General features: G+C 37.9%; 2 protein-coding genes across 13 annotated transcripts in view; both read left to right on the plus strand.

Annotated features, from left to right (window-relative positions):
- Positions 1 to 14,304, plus strand: part of LOC134641701 (von Willebrand factor A domain-containing protein 5A-like) — a 28,580-nt gene extending 14,276 nt beyond the window's left edge. For 3 of the 12 annotated variants that reach the window (XM_063494211.1, XM_063494214.1, XM_063494213.1), the window contains exons 17-25: positions 363 to 380; positions 846 to 884; positions 1,268 to 1,309; positions 2,773 to 2,949; positions 5,836 to 5,874; positions 5,982 to 6,026; positions 6,676 to 6,821; positions 7,281 to 7,404; positions 7,512 to 9,681. In XM_063494211.1, coding sequence (XP_063350281.1) covers positions 363 to 380; positions 846 to 884; positions 1,268 to 1,309; positions 2,773 to 2,949; positions 5,836 to 5,874; positions 5,982 to 6,026; positions 6,676 to 6,821; positions 7,281 to 7,404; positions 7,512 to 7,591 — 710 coding nt within the window. In that variant the 3' untranslated portion in view covers positions 7,592 to 9,681. Of the gene's footprint in view, positions 1 to 362; positions 381 to 845; positions 885 to 1,267; positions 1,310 to 2,772; positions 2,950 to 5,835; positions 5,875 to 5,981; positions 6,027 to 6,675; positions 6,822 to 7,280; positions 7,405 to 7,511; positions 9,682 to 10,841; positions 13,269 to 13,295; positions 13,404 to 14,004 lie in introns of those variants that run through there. The other 9 variants (XR_010095563.1, XR_010095562.1, XR_010095564.1 and 6 more) reach the window with 9 other exon arrangements.
- A 1,826-nt stretch (positions 14,305 to 16,130) lies between these two features.
- LOC134641459 (von Willebrand factor A domain-containing protein 5A-like) overlaps positions 16,131 to 20,320 on the plus strand; it is a 30,903-nt gene continuing 26,713 nt past the window's right edge. The window contains exons 1-2 of the mRNA XM_063493889.1: positions 16,131 to 16,234; positions 20,077 to 20,124. Of these exons, the coding sequence (XP_063349959.1) occupies positions 20,082 to 20,124 (43 nt within the window). The 5' untranslated portion in view covers positions 16,131 to 16,234; positions 20,077 to 20,081. The remainder of the gene's footprint in view (positions 16,235 to 20,076; positions 20,125 to 20,320) is intronic.

Genomic DNA, 20,320 nt, shown 5'->3' on the forward strand with positions numbered 1-20,320 from the left:
TGTCTGGACGTTTTTGTCTTGACACATAATAGTGTGTAAATCCATTGCAATGTGTGCTTGAGCAGCCACGAGTAATAAAAGCAGACAGTCTGTCATGTAAAGGATAATGAAGGAGAGCTAAAAATACTGCAGCGACCAATAAGAGAGGAGGAAGCAGGTGAGTGGAAAAGAGGGTCATGTGATGAAACTTTACTGGCAGACACTTCAGGGAGGTGAGAGTAGTAAGTTCTGAAATGGCAGAAGAGTTAACACATGAATAGTTAGGACATGATATGATAGCTTTTGGTATTTATGTTGTACATCTACATCACTAAAATGACATCAATTTCTTTTTTCTTTTTTTTCTCTTTTTTGCATTCTAGTTGCCATGAGTTGTATGAGTAAGTAAAATCTGAATATCAGTATATCACACTTCTGCACATTACATTAGGGGCAGTACAACATTCCTGGAAACAGAAACCTGACATTTATATGTCAGATTTTGTCTATATACAATTTTGGTAGACAATGGAGATCAGCATGTATGACAAACAATTTCAGTTGCTCAGAATAGTAGCAAACTGGTAAGTGGTAGCTCCCGGTTGTATTTAATAAATTAAATAATAATTTATTATTATTTTTATTTTTAGAATGTTTATTTAGAATATATGTCTGGTCAATATTTTAATAGTAGGCAAAGAGAAAAGCAGACAAACAAACAACACCAACAAAAAAACAAAACAATACAACCCCCTCTCTATATTACAAACAATAGTCTGAACTATTTGTGTTGTATAGCAGCCTATGAATGTTAAAAAGGAAGAAATTAAATGTCTGGACATTTTGTGTTTTTGTTTACGTAATAGTGGGCATGCCCGGGCCAATGGGTCCTCCACGTCCCATGGGTAAGTAAAAACTGAATGGCAACACATACACACATATACACATGTACTCTTTAATCCCGCACAGTTGATGTGGAGCACCCACAATTTTATTGTACATATACAATGAAAGGTGTAGTTTATTCTACAGGTCTATGGATTTCTGGGGAAAAAAAATAGAAACAAACCAACACATTTCTGTTAAAAAAATTTTTTAAAATGCTTTCTGTGCAATACTGTATTTGTGTTGATAGTAAACAACTGTATCCTTAGACAGAAGGTGATTACTTTTACCTTTATTTACACATTTTAAAGCTGGAGGGTGTGGTGTTGCTCATTTTTTTTCTAACATGTTCAGCCTGTTGTAAACATCCAACCTGCATTTCTTTTCTCTTTTTTTAACATAGCGTCTAGGTCAAGCGCTGTGTTTGGTGCTTCATCAGGAGGTAGTAAGTAAAAACTGAGTGACATCACACATCTACACACCTATCCATGTCTGTAAATAAAAGAAGAGAAACCAACACATTTGCATTCCAACTTGCAATCAAGTGTTTGACAGTTGCTGTAATCGGCTGTATTCTTAGTCACAAAGTGTAGATGTTTGAGTTTTTATTTATAATACTATTTATGTTAAGTTGCAAGTCACAATAAAGACCTCAGAAGTCATAAACTTACTGATCTAAACACACCCACAATTTCATTGTGTATGCATAATGAAATGGCTAGTCTATGGATCTATGGATCTATAATCTGTAGGTCAAAAAAAAAAAACCAACAACAAAACAACACAACACATTTCCGTTTAAACATATTCAAATTGTTAAATAATAAATACTGTATGGACAGTTGCTGTAGTATTTGCTTTGGTAGTAATTATAATAGGCCTGAGTCATCAAGCAACAAAAGTTGGGTTGAGTTGCTAAAACATTTTGTTTTATTTGGAATATTAGTGAACATCTTTTATAATTACTCCAATGCCTTGCAGGTAGTATTATAAATAATATCAGAATTCAGTTATTCAACTAGTTTATTTATTTTTGTTAGTTAACTTGAACTGAGGCTGAGTGATTTTGTGGCAGACGGTGCTTGATACAGAATAAACACACAACTAGAGAACAAATATGTTAAACCAGGATGTTGAGCAGGAGGTATAAATACTGCAGGGACCAATTGGAGAACGGGGCCCTGTTTCAGAAAGCCGGTTTAGAAAACTCAGAGTTAAAAATGATACTCAGGGTTGAGTAACCCCGAACTGTCCAACTCGGAATATTCGGTTTCAGAAAGGCTGATAACAATTAGTTCAATCAACGCGGAGTTGCTTTAACCCCAAGTTAAGCGCGCGCATAAAGCCCTGATTAGTGGAGCACAGATTAAGCGAGTCACCATGGAGACGGAGGGAAAGAAGGCGCGGTCAATGTATTTTACAGCGCTTGAGGCCGAAATTCTGATGACAGCATATGCCGATAACATGCAAATTTTGCGGAAAAAAAGTAACACAGCCTCAGCTGCAAAAGAAAGGGAGCAGGCATGGCAAAACATAGCCGACAGAGTCAATGCGTGAGTGTTAATTTAAACATTGATCTAGGGATTTCCACCCATTTAACACGTTATTTTATTATATTTCATTTTTATGTTATACATTTTATTTTGTGATGTGATGTGAGCGCAGGTGCAACCCAACAGGCCCCAAACGTTCCTGGCAGCAAGTAAAAATGAAATATAAAAATATAGTCCAAACAGGTAAAGTGTAATTGTATTATGAGCCATAGTGCATGGTCTGTTTGTCCTATGTAAATCAATTGCAGTTAGAGGCTACATTAATTTTCTTTCTGTAAGCACTTATTGAAATTATCTGAGCACATTACAAGTACATATTTGCTTACTCAGTATGCTCAAATGTGACCCGTTATAGCCAACAGAAAAAAAGCGGAGGCCCGAAAAACAGGTGGGGGTCCTCCACCACCACCACTCACAGAGGCGGAGCAGTTGGCCCTCAGCCAAAACAGTGGGCGCCCTGTGGCTGAAGGCATCTCTGCGGGGACATCCTCTGAGTCAATAACCCCGCAAGACACAAGTGCCTACATAAGAGGTAAATTACTGTATTCCATTACTATAATGAAATAATTTGTTAGTTTGAAATACTACAGGGAACTATGTACCTGTACATTAATGCTGTGGAAAGACTTCCTGCTCACATAGTCTCCTTCATTTAGTGAAGGAGCAATGATTGGAATGTGAGTGCCATCTACACAGCCAATCACGCCTGGGAACCCTGAAAATAAATGTAAAATCTAAGTAGTAGTTAAAGTATCACCACATCATGAATTAAGTTTTGTTCATCCTGATACCTGCAATTTTGTGGAATCCCTCTTTGATAAATCGTGTGGGTCTATGACCGGGGAACACCACAAACGAGTACAGGAGACGTTTCAGTGCAACTGTCACATTCCTGACTGCCCGACAGACGGTAGCCTTGGAAACGTGCTCAGCGTCACCAGTATTATACAGAAAGCTCCCGTTTGCAAAAAAATGAAGTGCAATACAAATAATATGTACAGAACTGAGAGAATGTCCGCGATGTGTCACATGAGCAATATAAGGCCTGAGGATGTTATTCAAATAAATTATAGATTGTGCTGACAAACGGTAACGTTCACACAGAAAATCATCAGGAAATGATAAAATGTCCAAACGCGCTCTAATCACTCTCCCGGCGGAGAGCTCTGCGGAGAATTTGGGCTTCAACATCTACTGGCTCTTCAAGTAAGGGGCACGCCATGTCTGACACTTCCTACAGTCAGGTTTCCGACAAAGAGGGGGAGAAGGTCAGGGTTAGTTGAAGTAAACCTGCTAGGGGGCAGGTTAGCTTCACGGAGTGTGTCGTCATAGTAACTCACCCAGAATTAATCTAAACTCGCTTTGTGAAACCGAAAACCCAGAGTTTTCGTTAACTCAGGGTATACTTACTCAGAGTTTGCACTAAACCGGCTTTCTGAAACAGGGCCCAGGATGCAGATGAGGAAAATTTACTTTCAGACATGTCAGGAACGTTACGCCATGAAAACGGAGCAAGCAGACTGAACTTTTTTTTTTTTTTTTTTGGTAAACATAGTGTCTGTTTCAAGGACTGTTGTGTACTGTACTCAAACAGGATTTATTAAGTAAAAGCTGAGTGACATCACACATCTACACATTCTGCGCATTTCTGTAAATTAAAAAAAAGGGAAACCAACACATTTGTACACATCAGTGTTTGACATTGACTGCACAGTTGCAATCAAGTGTTTTATAGTTGCTGTAATCGGCTGTATTCTTAGTCACAAAGTGAAGTTGTTCGAGTTTTTATTTATAATACTATTTATGTCAAGTTGCAAGTCACAATAATGACCCAGAAGCCATAAACTTACTGATCTAAACAGCAAATGAAATGTCAAATGTTTCCAACATTTTCATATCAGCATCAAAATCTAGCTGCGATTCCTTTTATTTTTTTTGATTTAGTAAATAATTAGAAATTCGTGAATTAGAAATACGTGTTGCTCCTTTGATAGAGCATTGAGCAGGAGGAGCTGGTACTGTGTTATTTCATCATTTTTATCCTTTCGGTTTTCTTCTACACTGCACAAAAGAGTAAAAACAAAAGTAACATGACGAAACTCTGTTCGGACAGTGAATGGACCGATTCTTTTATAGCACTTTTCTACTCTCGCGGAGTACTCAAAGTGATCTATACAACACATTCACCCAATCACTTTCTCTAAACTGATTACTTCCTAACTACATTCATACTCCAATGGATGCATCGGAGAGCAACTTTGGGTTAATATCTTGCCCAACGATATTTGACATGCAGACTGGAGGAGCCAGGGATCGAACCACTAACCTTCCGATCTGTAGGTGACTACAACCACCCAGTGGTAAACATGAGTAAACCCTCACTAGGTTTTGGATAAAGTGTACACACACAAATCTGTCAAACCTGCCAACCTTTAAACGTTGGCTACCACAGCAGTATAGTATTGCAACATGGCATTTGGGTCTTCTAACTAAAATAGAAAAATAGGAACATAAATAGTGCCATCATTGCCAGACCTGGCCCACATCTGATTGACATACACCCTGCCATGACACCAGTCAGTCAGAAGTGCCAGCTTGATGCCAGATCTGGGCCAGACCCGTTTTCTATGAGTCTGGGCCACATAACCAAACCACAATCGAGCCAGATATGGTATGCCATCGCATAAACAGTGCCATCTATGCGAGGCCTGGCTCATATCTGGATCATGCCAGAAGATAGCCAGCATTGTCGGCTTGACACCAGATCCGGACCAGACCTGCATGGGAGCATGCTCTAATCTCTCTAATAAGAAATATTATGGTTGATAGTATCGAACGCTGCACTTAGGTCTAGCAGGACAAGCAGAGATCAGTCCACTGTCAGAGGCCATAAGATGATCATTTATAACCTTTTATTAAAGCTGTTTCTGTGCTGTGATGAGCTCTGAAACCTGACTGAAACTCTTCAAATAAGCCATTCCTCTGCAGATGATTTGTTAGCTGTTTGACAACTACTCTTTCAAGAATTTATGATATGAAAGGAAGGTTAGAGATTGGCCTATAATTAACTAAGACCGCTGGGTCTAGAGATGGGAGATAAATATAAATCAAAGAGTAATTGTACTCCTAAGTGCAAAACTAAGATAACTAAGAGCAGACTGTCTGAGTCAGTTCAGAGGATCCAAAAGTACCACTTCCACATAATGACAGTTAAAGCAATAAGGTGACATTGACATTAAAATAATTGTTACAGGGAATCAAGATCCTGATAGAAAAGATGAAGATGTTATACATTTAAATACTTTTACTCTGTATTTGTTCAAAACATAAAAAGTCAGTTCTTTAGTTCTTTTTAACAGATTCTTATGAAATGTATTGACTCTGTTTTTTGTTTAATTATATATTTTTTACATCATAGTTTTGGACTATGCGCTATTGCGTGCTCCAATGGACATGAGTAAGTTTTGGAATGTGACTATTTTTGAGAAATCCATGCACTCAGATATTTTTCTAAGGAATGGCCTGTAATTAACCTCAAAAGCTTTTTTGTGTTTACCAATTCAGGTGCAGAAGCAAAGAGAATGAAAAAAGGCATCAGATTCAGTAAAGGTAGGTTTTACTTACGTTTATTATTTTTACTTACTAAATACATGCTCTCATTTTGGTTTTTTTTTTTAAACAAAATGAGAGCATGTATTTAGTTTTAATTAACACGTGTTTTGTCAACTGATAGAAATTCTTATTTTCTTAATGTGTCTAAAACCTTCATTTAGAATTTACTGGGTTCGAATAAAATAGTACATGCTTATTTTATTCTCCTTATCTTGGTAGACATGAAGGGAATTTAAAGCTAAGTGGAAGTGACTTTTACAAGTTCAGTTGCTTAGATAATGAAATCCAGTTTTCTCCTGTTGAATAATCTATTATATAATCTAGTTCATGTCATCAGGTTGATTACTTTCAGATGGTATTCATTAAAACCTCAGTAACTGATTGTGTTATTGTCAGCTTTTATTTTTCTTTAATAAATTCACACTGTTGTAAACATTTGATTTGTGCAGTGGATCACTTATGTTGTTATTACAATTTTAAGATGTAATATTTCAAATGAATGAAATACATTTGTTTTCTTTTTTTTTCTTCAATATTTCTTAGTTTACAATGTGGTAATTAATGCACTGATTTATCATATAGATTTCTGTCTTCTCATTTAGCACCATAATCAGGTCCAGTTGTTATTTCATCTTTGTTTTTCCAGTTGCTGCACCCGTGCAGCCACCCAGAGACCCTTTGCTGCACTTAGTCTCCCTGCAGGAGGCGTCTGGCTGCTGGCTGCTTGATCCTGCTCTGGCTACTGCACTGAGAAAGACCAACAAGGAGGTGGAAAAGTCAAAGCCTGAAAAGGTGGACCTTTTTTCAGTTTGAATAATAACACACTAAATGATAATGTGAGATATTGTACAACAGATTTGATTGTATGATCTGAACAAAAAAAACAGGATAAAACAAATGAAAATGAAGTCAAACTAAATGTAGGCTTGCCTCACAGCATGAAAGTAAACATCTGTATATCAGAAGATAAAACACAGTAACCACACACAGCAAAAATAGTTTTCTAATCATCAGTTCTTCTAAAAATATTTCAGAACATTATTTTAGAGCATTTACATAATCACAGTTTGGGATTACATCAGGAACAGCATCCAGTGTAATAATCGGCCAAATTAAATATGCAGAGCTACACATCTTGGTGACACCTTGTGACAAAGAAGCAGCCAAAAATATCTAATACTACTGGTTGTAGAAAGTAAAATCATGTAGGAGGTTTTTATGTGTTTTATTTTATTGTCTTTGTTGAATTAGGCCAACAGTGAAGTGTGGGCCACCATTCTGGCTCTGATCTGGCTTCATGCTTTCAAGATGGATGCAAAGGACGAGTGGGAGCTTCTGGCTATGAAGGCTGCCTCATGGCTCCGTGCTCAGAATGGTAGTAACACGATAATTAAAGAATAAAATGTTTTAAAAATTGTTTCATACTACAGCCAGCTTTTCTCCCACATTCATTTTTTTTCAATATCTGTGTTGTGTTTTCAGCGCCGTGTGTGACAGAGTGTGTGGATGCTGGAAATGTCCTGTTGTGTTGCAGCGTGAGGAAAGAAGCTCTGGGCCTCTGAGGGGTTTCTTAAAGTGGCTTCACCTTCAGGGTGATCAGAAGCAGATCTGCATACACCATACTGCCTTTGATTCAGTGCTGTTTTATGTTACATACCCTGCTGCTGTTATGCAGTCAGAATTGTTATATATTCTTTTTCATGCTTAGTTCTTAGTGTTAAGAGGCATTTTGTATTTTGTGAATCTCTCCCTGTAAACTAGAGTGGGGAACTCCAGGCCTCTAATTATTAGTTCATTACCAGGCCTCTGGAGAACTTCAAGACAAGTTGAGGATGTAATTTAGCCATTTAAATCAGCTGTGTTGGATCAAGGACACATCTAAACCTTGCAGGAAACCGGGCCTTGAGGCCTGGAGTTCCCTATTCCTGCTGTAAACCAATGCACCTTTCGAGTTCCTCCTTCTTAGTTGCATTGAGGATTTTGTGCACGCTTCTCATGACAGAGAGGATAAAAGAGGCACAAAACTGTGCCCAGTCTGTGACATCAAACAAATTGGTTGTGAATCAAAACTCTTTATTCCTACTTTTCTAAGTAATCTTTAAATTTCAAGTAAACCTTTTCTGAGTAATCTGTTTCTCCCGTTGCAATCAAAACACAACGTCTATACACCACTAAACATTCAACACTTCTATAATAAGGTCCGTGAGCTGAACACATACAGGGTACCTGAACATAACTGACAAATTATAATTTGTCACTCCAAGTTAACATGTTTGTTTTTTATTTTTAAAAAGCAAACTTTGTCAACCACCAGTGGTTTATTCTTTTTGTTCAGTTTGTTCTTGTCTTAATGTGTCTACTCAGACAAAAACTGTGTGCATTTCTTTTCTTTGCTCGGTCACAGAACGCTAATGCAGAAAGCAGTGCAGTGTTGGGTCAAACATCGATATCATCAGGGGCTGGAGGCAACCATCATGGTTTCATGTTTCATGACAAAGAAGGATACTGTTCAAAATTATAAATGATGATGTGCTCCCAATAATATTTGGAAGACCTACACACATTTTTTAAATACTGGATTCTTTGTGTGCAAACAGTCCTTGAAAGATGAAGAAATTGATACGATTGAGTGGGGCCAGTCTCTTTTTGTCATGGTCCTGGGTCTGGTGACCCAGTGTTCATGTGTTTTTGAGTTTCGTTAATATTCTTTGATTTAGTGTCATTTGTGGTTTTGGTTCTCTTAATTGTTTTGTGCTCATGTTATAGTTTTTAGCCTTTAGGTTTTCATCCTTTGTGTCTTGGCTGTCTTTCACGTTTCTTGTTTAGTTCAAATTTGTTCTTGGTTTACTTATATTTTGGGGTTATCAAAAAAGTTTTTTTCTAGGTTAATAAATGTTAGGTTTATATTGTTGGATTGTCATTTATGCTTAGAAATATATAACCATATATTCTTAGAGGTGTATAACCGATTGTGTAGTGATAGGATGTGTGATCCTTAGTAGTCTGCAAAGACTGTGTGCATTCCAGAGTGCTCTGGCATAAACACAAACATCCTAAGGAGATGAGAGAGGTCATACCTTCTCTTACTGTTTTATGGTATGGTAAACACATCTATGTCCATTTAGGTATAAGTGCCTTTTGTTTAGATGAACTGCTGGACTTCCAGGCCCAGCAGATTTAGGGGAGTCATTCACGGGGTCACATCTTGACTGACACACACACACACGTCTGGTTTGCTATCCTCGTGGGGACATCCCATTGACATAATGCTTTCCCTAGCCCCTTACCCTAACCCTAACCATTAAAAATGAATGCCTAACCCTAACCCTTACCCTAAACCTAACCATAACCTAATTGTAACCCTGACAGTAAAACCGCATTTTGAGTGTGAAAATTGCTTTCAACCCCGAGGGGACCTGGATTTTGGTCCCCACGGTGCAGAAAGTCCCCACCAGGATAGTACGAACCCGTATACACACACACACGTATACACACACACACACACACGTATACACAGACTGCTACTCTTTGTTCACATGTATGCCTATGTAAGATGTCATATGTTAATGAACTTATGCATATTCATGCAACCTTAATAAAGAGCAGTGCTATTTTTTTGTGGAGTGAAAAAATTATGTCTAGTTTGATAATAAATCAAAGATGAATACAAGGGCGTAGATTTGGTTTTGGCATTGGTGGGGACGGTTGATTCAACCACTGTTGTCATTTTATTGATTCCAAAACCTTTAGAAATAATTACTGGAACTCAAATTGGCTTGGTAAGCTCAGTGACACCTGACCTACATACACAGGTGAATCCAATAATGAGAAAGAGTATGTCTGTGAAGGTTCTCAGTCATCCAGGTCATCGTAGTCAAAGGAGTTTGCAAAGAAAAGCGTCTGGACTTCTTTAAGTTGCTTGAAGACGTTTCACCTCTCATCCGAGAAGCTTCTTCAGTTCTAAGGTCAAATGGCCGAGAGTCCCAGATTTAAACCCAGTGGGAGTATCCCCCCAAAGAGGGACAAAGGACCCCCTGGTGATCCTCTAATCACATGAGCCAAGGTGTGAAAGCGGGTGTGGGACCTAATCAGCCAGGGTTTCGGGTGAGCTCATTGTGAAACCTGTTCCCACCTTGTCATGTGAATTCCTGAGGTCAGATGGCCCAGGATGTGAGTGGGCATTAAGGCGTCTGGGGAGGGAACTCAAAACTGGATTATAGATGGCAGACAGTTGGTGTCGTAAACCACCGCCTCTGTTCAAAGATGGTCGCTCACAGTGGACAGAGATGGCCTCTTTCACTCCTCTTTCAAACCATCTGTCCTCTCTGTCCAAAATGTGAACGTTGGCATCCTCAAAAGAGTGACCTTTATCCTTAAGATGCAGATGGACTGCTGAGTCTTGTCCTGTGGAGGTGGCTCTTCTATGTTGTGCCATGCGCTTGTGAAGTGGCTGTTTGGTCTCTCCAATGTAGAGGTCTGGGCATTCCTCGCTGCACTGTACAGCATACACCACGTTGTTAAGTCTGTGTTTTGGAGTTTTGTCTTTCGGGTGAACCAGTTTCTGTCTGAGTGTGTTGCTGTGTCTGAAGTACACTGGGATGTCGTGCTTGGAGAAAACTCTCCTGAGTTTCTCTGATACACCGGCTACATAGGGGATGACAACGTTGTTGCGTCTGTCTTTCATATCCTCCCTCGCTGGTGTCTGATCTTCTTTTCTGTGCCTCTTTGCTGACTTTATGAACGCCCAGTTAGGATAACCGCATGTTTTGAGTGCTTCCTTTACGTGTGTGTGTTCCTTCTTTTTTCCCTCAGGCTTAGAGGGAACATGTTCTGCCCGGTGGTGTAGGGTCCTGATTACTCCAAGTTTGTGTTCCAGCGGGTGATGGGAGTCAAAAAGGAGGTACTGGTCCGTGTGTGTGGGCTTCCGGTAAACTTCGATGTTGAGGTTGCCATTCTCTTCAATGTGCACGGCGCAGTCCAGGAAAGGCAAACAAAGGAAGAGTACCCAGCCAGTGGTACAGATATGTAGATGACACCTGGGTCAAAATCAAGACACAAGAAGTGGAATCCTTCACTGCGCACATTAACGCCGTGGATAAAAACATCAAGTTCACCAGGGAAGACACAAAGGATAACTGTTTGCCTTGTCGGATGCAGAAAGCTGTCTCAGAGATCTAAGCTGTCTGTTTCCACAGTTAGGAACATAGTGAGAAAATGGAAGATCGCAGGCTCAGTTCAAGTTAAGGCTCAAAGTGGCAGACCAAGAAAAATCTCGGATAGACAGAAGCGACAAATGGTGAGAACAGTCTGAGTCAACCCACAGACCAGCACCAAAGACCTACAACATCATCCTACAGTAGATGGAGTCACTGTGCATCGTTCAACCATTCGGCGCACTTTACACAAGGAGATGCTGTATGTGAGAGTGATGCAGAGGAAGCCTTTTCTCCGCCCACAGCACAAACAGAGCCACTTGAGGTATGCTAAAGCACATTTGGACAAGCCAGCTTCATTCTGGAATAAGGTGCTGTGGACTGATGAAACTAAAATTGAGTTATTTGGGCATAACAAGGGGCGTTATGCATGGAGGAAAAAGAACACAACATTCCAAGAAAAACACCTGCTACCTACAGAAAAATATGGTGGTGGTTCCATCATGCTGTGGGGCTGTGTGGCCAGTGCAGGGACTGGGAATCTTGAGTTGAGGGACACATGGATTCCACTCAGTATCAGCAGATTCTGGAGACCAATGTCCAGGAATCAGTGACAAAGCTGAAGCTGCGCTGGGGCTGGATCTTTCAACAAGACAACGACCCGAAACACTGCTCAAAATCCACTAAGGCATTCATGCAGAGGAACAAGTACAACGTTCTGGAACGGCCATCTCAGTCCCAGACCTGAATATTATTGAGAATCTGTGGTGTGAGTTAAAGAGAGCTGTCCATGCTCGGAAGCCATCAAACCTGAATGAACTAGAGATGTTTTGTAAAGAGGAATGGTCCAAAATACCTTCAACCACAATCCACTCTCATTGGAACCTACAGGAAGCGTTTCTGCAAAAGGCGGATCTACTAAATATTTATTTCATTTCTTTTTTTGTGGTGCCCAAATTTATGCACCTGCCTGATTTGGTTAAACAATTATTGCACACTTTCTGTAAATCCAATAAACTTCATTTCACTTCTCAAATATCACTGTGTGTGTCTCCTATATGATATATTTAACTGACATTTTTTATTGTAACAACCAACGATTTATACAGGAAAATAATGACTAAGGTTGACAAGGTTGCCCAAACTTTTGCATCCCACTGTATAGTAAACCAACATGTCTTATACATTAGCATGTATAAGGGAACACTGAACGACCTGGTGGTTTTTGTCCATAAAACTACTCATCGAAGATTACCACAAAATTATCAATTTCACCTGTGATCTTCTATCACAGGTGAAATTGATCTCTGAGCTTTGTTGGTTCTTCTGTCACCTGACAAATAGGACATACGTGACAATAAGAATAAAATGTGTAGCTGCTTCAGTGCTTCTGTCAATTTGTGCAGATCTTGACTCATCAGTAATGTTTGTAGGGTGAGTGCATTTTTAAAACAATTTGTAGAAATATCATGACTACGTCATGATACGTCATGATATTTTGTCTCAAAAATTAACCCTATGAATATGTCAGTACCATTAGGATGAAATTGTGTCACCAACATTTTAACGTTAGACATATAATTTTAACAGCCTCTATAAACTAATATCCTGGCTTGCTCGAGGCTGCCGTTTTCTCTGACACATTCAATCAAAATTAGAAATGCTAGTCTGGGAGACTGAGATAAGTAATAGTGCTGCCTGTTGTGCAGTTAGTTTCCAAAACATGTTATTCATGGTTACATACAATTTTAGACTGATGTGGGCCAAAGCCTAGCATAGCCTGTAACGTTATTATGATGGACACATTTTATGAGTGAACTTGACTTTAAGTGACTTACAGGTTTCTTTGAAAAATACTTTCTTGTATCCACGTTCTTCCTTTTTTGCTGCCATCTTCCTCTTCTCGTTGCAGGTCCTTGCAGTGCAGGCTTGTCGCTGCTTACACTAAACAGAGCTCCCTGAAAGGCATTGGCATTGGCCATATTTGTCACATGAGGTAGGACTCCAGTAGAGAACGTAATGTAACTCTTTGTGCAGTGCTAAGTGAATGAGATGTTGACTGATCTTTTTTTTTTTTTTTTTTTCTATCGGGTTTGTTTTTCTTTACTTGAAGAGATCAATTTATTGGTGGGGACATGTCCCTTCCGTCCATGCCAAATCTAAGCCCATGGATGAATAAACCTTCCTTGTTTAAACATGTGCCATGGTGTGTTCTCCTTTTGCCTGTGACTTCTTGTTAGTTTTTTACTAATAAAAAAGCCAGGAAGAGCATCCACTTTTCCTGTACACATGTCTCTAGTGATGTTTATTATCCTCTACAGTAAGTATAGACACTGCTGCTGCATTTTACTTAGCAAAACTTAAAAACAATGATTCTGATCTAGAAATTTTGACCAACTTTGGTATTTAGATTGTGAGACACACACCTGACTGGTATGACAGGAAGGTTGTGTGTGTCTGTGTAAACACGGATGAGATCGGTCACAGGTAGGTGATTACATCAGGTGTGTAGGGCCGGAGGTGGAAACCCAGAGAAGGACCTACCCGGGAGCACAGACAACAATAAACAAACACCGATAGCCAACAGGAGAGAGAGAAAGTGAGAAGACAAACCAGATGGTATCAGCCAGGGAAGACCATAGGGGACCATAAAAGTCTGATATTCATATTAGGATAGAGCAGCAGAGAGTGTCTCTCCTCATCAGTCAAAACAGCTTGTGAAAAAATTTCAAAGCTTTATTTGTGTTTGCACATTTCTAGACAGAAGATTGTGATTCCTGTCTGCTCTGTTTCATTTAATTTTTGTTGATTTAATGAATTAGGCCAACAGTGAAGTGTGGGCCACCATTCTGGCTCTGATCTGGCTTCATTCTTTCAAGATGGATGCAAAGGACGAGTGGGAGCTTCTGGCTATGAAGGCTGTCTCATGGCTCCGTGCTCAGAATGATCGTAGCAATGATAATAACAGATAAATGATTTTAAAAATGCTTTATGCTACAGTATAATTTTGTTTTGGAAAAGTGAAAAATTTTGTTTAGACTTTTTACTTTATTCAAAATTGTAATCATAGTTAATTAGCATAATACTGAACAAGTTGCGTGACAAAAATACATTTACATTACCTTAAATAATAAAAAACATGTAGAATGGGACATTTCAGAATCATATACAATACTATATACTTTTTATTGGATCATAATTCATATCATAATTCATATTCATATCATATACAATACTATATACTTTTTATTGGATCATAATTATCCATCGATACGTATACTCTAGATGATGATTTGTATGATGAGTTTAATAACTCAGTCCTGATTAGCCAGTCCACCTCTGACTGTTTTAGCCATGGACGATGTGTGGCATGAAGACATTCAGAAGCCAAACTAAACTAATCAAATTAAGTTTGCTTACTTGCTTTTTTTATGGAAACTAATGCCATGTGTTACCTTATCCTGTGTAGGCAATGTCCTGTGTTAAGGTGTGACTATTGTGTTTAAAAAATCTCAGTTGAATGTCTGATTTACTCTTTAAACTATATTTTAAAATAATTTGTACCTGTTGTTGACCACCGGTGATTCAACTTAATGAAGTATCTTTTACTGCTTTGTTTGCTTTGGTGTAAACTTGGTCAAATAAAGACACTGATTAATTAATAAATAAGCAGTGATTGCACTTTTTCTACATTTCAAACTGAAATGGGTCAACAGTTAAAGTTTCCATATTCACAAAATACTCAACGCTATCATCAGTTCCTGTTTCCTAAATGTTTCTTTTGTTCACAAGAGGATGCAATAATGCCATATTTTATAAGCAAAGACTTTCACGTGGATCAGTTGTGTTTTGAGGAAAGCTTACAGGTTTATGCATTTACTATGAGCTGGTTATTGTAATGCTTTTTCTTTTATTCACAAAGTCTTTAATCTTCTCAAACTTCAGATGCATTGGTAGACTTTTCAGCTCAGTTGAGCCACTGGCCCTCAGCATGAAAAGGAACCGTATTGTACATACCCTCCAAGTGAAGGAAGCTCAAGGCAAACCTTATACTGAATGAATGATTTTGTTGTATAAATAAAACACAAATATTGTTTACTTTAAAGTATTAAAAACTTATACCATATTCAAAGGGTGGTAAATAACTTTTTAGGAAGCCTACCTGGGATAAAAGATAGAAGTTTTATTATAGAAAAATATTAAGTTTTGTTTTATAAAATATTTAAATTAATTGTAATGTTGCAAACTTAGTAATGATTGTTGTTTTTCTTTGGATAAAATTAATTAGATAAGTAAAATGATTTGTAAAGAAACATGTTTTGCTGCTATAATAAACTTTCTTCTTACAATAAATTATTGTTGGGGTCCCCGGGGCCTCAGATCAGTCATCTATGTGCTAAATATGTTGTTTGGAACGAGGGTTACATAGTGTGATGTAGATATCTATTTATCAGACACCAAAAAAGTGGCAATAAGTATTTTATATAAATTGTGATTGCACAGTTGCAGAAAGTGAGATAATGATCTCCATGTGTTCTGTTTCATTTGATTGTCTTTGATTTGTTGAATTAGGCCAACAATGAAGTGTGGGCCACCATTCCATCTCTCTATGGCTATGCCATATTATCAGAATTTCTTTGAATTTTCTTTTTAACTAGTTCTATAATCAGTGAGCCAACTAAATGGAGAAAACCTATTTGTGCTGATTAATGAAAGGCTTGCACCGTAAAATAGAGAATAAGGAAGAGGAAGTACAATTATTTTTAGTGTAAGAGTGTGAGCGTGAGATTTTTCAGGACTTCAGAGCTATTGCAAAGTAAAAATGTAAACCACAGAAGGAATTCTAAAAAAAAACAAACCAAAAGAAAAATGTTTTGCAATTTGAAGCTCCGCCCACCCAGTACATACCGGTTGGTGGAGAAAACAAGGAAATGGGACGTACCCGGCAGCAGTGACTTGTTTATATAAAGTCTGCTGTTTGTGGCGTAAACATTGCTACAACAACAGAGAAGTGTAGTAAACCTTTCAGGATACACCCGTCTGTCCATAGAGGTAAGCGGCTATTGCGCATCATTCTTCACTGGTGGGCAGTTCATTCCTAATGTCACGTCATTGGTTGTTATTACTGCCTTTTAAAAATGTTTTCGGGTCCCAGACAAAACAGTTTCAAAACTATACAGTGCCACAAAACTGTATAATTTTGGGTGTAGTGAAAAAGAACTATTGCCTTGGATTGTGAAAGTGTCACATACTAGCAGGTAGGTGCACAGTCACTCTGTCACAATAACAAAGAGATGCCATTAATTGTCTGCACAGAAAACGCCTCCGACTGGAAGTTATCTGAGCGTGGAAGAAGTCCCCGGTGTTCCTGCTTAACTGGTTTTCGTGTTTTCTGTTGGCGTTTTCTAACATTTCACTGCGTGGTAACATAATGTTTCTAGTGGCAGATCATAATGCGAATGTTTTGTAGAAGCCAAGATTCAATTTTTGCGAGACGTGTGTCGAGTCATTAAAATTATGTTTAGATGATTTAAAGGATGAATGAGATTTTTCTTTTTTAAGTAACTTAAACAGGTTCGAATTGCTGACCAAAATAAGTTTAGCCTGCGAGCTGCCCTGCATGATGAGTCACAGGCACTACCCTGTGCTGACAACTACAAGGGGTATTCATTGTTATTTGTGTGCGGATTATCGCTGAATAAATTCAGATAAACTAGTAATGCAGTGTTTTCTTCTTTAAAATGCTGAGCTCATACAGGACGATAGAAACAAAAGAGAACCACTCCCTAAAGCATGCTTTGGTCAGGAGCAGGTTATGTTCAGAGTTGCAGTTTTAAATTCAGCTGCTAACACAGAACGCACTCAAGAATTCTAATTTAATCAATACAATTATCAATTTGGTCAGTTTTATTGATTGAATTGAGTATTTCATTGATCTGTTTAAAAAAATGTATTGATTCGATTTGTTAACAAATCGAAGCGTCTAAAGGTTAGTAATGTTAAAATGTTAAATGCTTCAGAGTTCTAATATGCAGATGTCGCAAATAAACAGCAGCACTGAGAGCGCACTCAGGGTTAATATAATAAACTCAATTGAGATTTTTATTTCAACATTGTGTGTAAAATGAGAAGAAATTTTCTGCACAAAGAAGTATTTCCTTATTTCCAAGTGTTCGTGTCACTATCATATTCTGTTCGCTATAGATTTTTAATCATCTTCACCTGATTAACTCTCTTAATGGATTGCGCAGGGTCCATTAGAAGTGTCATGTGAGCAGTTAAGCGCCAGACACCGCCTTTTTTTATGAGCGCGCACACAACCACCGCGGTCAAGTGAGCCATCATTTGTGCGTCGGGGTGAAACCAGCCGCCTCTTACCCTACAGTAAAGCGTCGGATATCTTCTTGGTCGCTAAGCCAGACACGCACACAAACGCACACAGGAAATTAAGAGAAATAAAGCTCCAGGACCATTGTTTTCCCCAGTGAAGTTTTCATTTATTTTTCTTTTCACTTTCGCTGGTAATTTGTTCCTTCATTTACAATTCAATGGAATCTGTTATTCCATTGAATATGTGACCTGCACCCACACTGCCCAGTTTCACCTCAATCAACTGCAAAATTCCTGAGAAGTTAAAAGACAGTTACTCAAATTCAACTAGGGCTGCAGCTATAGATTATTAATCTATCGATTATTCCATTGAGTAATCGGATAAGAAATACTTTGTCTTATTAATGAGCAATAATAAATATCGAAAAGAAAAAGAAAAAAAACGTGTCTATCAAAATGAACTGCTCATTGGTTTCTATTTTAGAAATTGCATTTTTTTGTTTCATCCGTCATGTTTCATTTGTCAGAAAAAACAACAACAAAACAAATAATTTGTATTTACATCCCATATTAAGTTTTATTTTCTTAAATGCAAAATTAAAATAGAGTAAAAGTCTCTCTTTCTCCCCCACCTAATGGCTCCGCCTCTTTGCTCTTTCGGTGTGTTAAACAGACTCCAGCTCCACTTTAAACTGTGCCTGCCTCATCAAAATATTTTATTTTATTTATTTGCCATTTTTCAAGTGGTCTTAAACTTTTGATCGGGACTGTGTCATATTCAAAAATTGGCACACATGTAGAGAAGGTAACCCAGAGGAGTAATCACCTGAGAATTTCATGTCAACTATCACAGATGCTTTTAATGAATTTTTATGTGATGTTATATTTGATTGAATATGCTGAATTAGACCAGAAATGTCCTTTAAATTTCTCCAGAATTATGCAGTGGATTGAGAAAAAAATCCTGCACACGTGTGGGTGTTCAAGAAGAAGAATCCATAGACAATGTCATGTTAACTATCATGTATAATTTTAAATACATTTTTAACATGATGTTAACACATGTCCTTTGAATTTTTTTTATTTTTTTTTTTCATTTGAGCAGAGTTGTCCTTTCATTTCTTGGGAGTATAACAGCAGTTTAAGATAATACTTCTAACAGATGTAGAGTAAGTGAACCAGAGTAGAAATGTGCTGAAAGTATCATGTCAACTATGAAGGATGACTTTTAATGAGTTTTAGAATATGATGGAATATTTGAGTGATTGTGTTGATTTTGAGCATACTTGTCCTCTAACTTCTCAGAACTTTTGCTGACTAAACCAAAACACCAAAACTTAACGCAGGGCTGACATTGACTGAGAAAAAGAAGGCATCGTGTTTGTCATGTAAAAATGTATTAGTCTAACTCCATTAAATCCAGTGTTTTCAGGCAGAAACGTGTGAAACCTGCACTTCCAAAGTGTTATTATTGTTGTCATGTGACTCTGCTGGTTTTCGAGCAGCTAGTTTGCTCTGCTCCTGAATTTCTGATCATTCTTGAAATGATCTGGCGTTGTTTATAAACTGCACAGAAAATACTGGTTGAGGCTATGTGGATGAATATTCATACAGGCCAAACAGTTTCCTGGACTTTTAGAACCGAGAACAAAGCACTAGGAAGATGGAACAGACTGTTTAATCAGAAAAAATATCAGCGTGAAAAACTGGTGAAGAAAATATGGTAGATTGTTCCAGGATGCATAGAGGAGGTATTTCCTGCATGTCCTACCAGGAGGAAGTCTTAGGGCAAACCCCATAGACGCTGGACAGATTGCATTTTCTGGGTTGGATGGTTGTGTGTCTATTTTAGTTCTTTTATAGTGGCATCAAAATAACACATGGTACTTATGAAAAAAAGATTTTGTCATAAATACAATATAATTAATATGTACTTGATATTGTTGAAAACTCGTATCGTGTTCAGATGATAGTAAATAAGCTTTTGAGTAAACTACATGGAATAAAAGTGCAAGCAACAGAAAAATAAACATTTTGTTTTACAATTAATTAACATATTGTATAACTTTGCAAAATGAATGATATTTTGTACATTATGTGTAACATCACATTTCTGTATGCTTGCATGAAAACCTTAGGTTAGTAATATAGATGCTTTCACAATGATTTATATGTATATGACGTGATTCCATAAGAAAAGTCTGTATGACTACAATTAACCATTAAATGTGAGATATTCATGCTGTTTTTAAACTCGGTGAGGTCGATCACAGGAAGAAGGTAACAAAAGAGTGAAAGTAATGGTTGGTTCCAACTTGGATTTTTGAGAGGAGGTCCTGCTGTCATTGTTTATTATTGTCATCAGAGGAACACTAAGTGAACATTTTAACCCTCAACCAATAAGTATTAAAAACAATTATAATACTGCAAGTCAGATCATCAAAATTTGTCATAGTCATAACCCCAACATTATCTGATGAGATTAATCCGGAGGGGGGCAATCTATCGATCGCACCTATGAATGTTATTTGCACACTAAGTCCTCAGATGTTTTTGTTTCACAGGTACAATGATGAACCGCTGTGGTCTGCTAACTCTCCAGAAGGAACCAGGTACTGACAGAAAGTAAAGGGGCTTCTGTTTGCTCTGCAGCCTCTTTTCATTCATCTAAAATTCAAATGTAAAGACTTTTATTATTTGTAGTGGCTCATAATAATAAATGATTATTTCCCCATGACTGAGACAATACTCAACAAACCCATTTCAATAGCTGGATGGTCATTTGCTCTTTAGGTTATCAACATGAGA

Source organism: Pelmatolapia mariae, linkage group LG14 (assembly GCF_036321145.2).
Source record: "Pelmatolapia mariae isolate MD_Pm_ZW linkage group LG14, Pm_UMD_F_2, whole genome shotgun sequence".
Taxonomy (NCBI): Eukaryota; Metazoa; Chordata; class Actinopteri; order Cichliformes; family Cichlidae; genus Pelmatolapia; species Pelmatolapia mariae.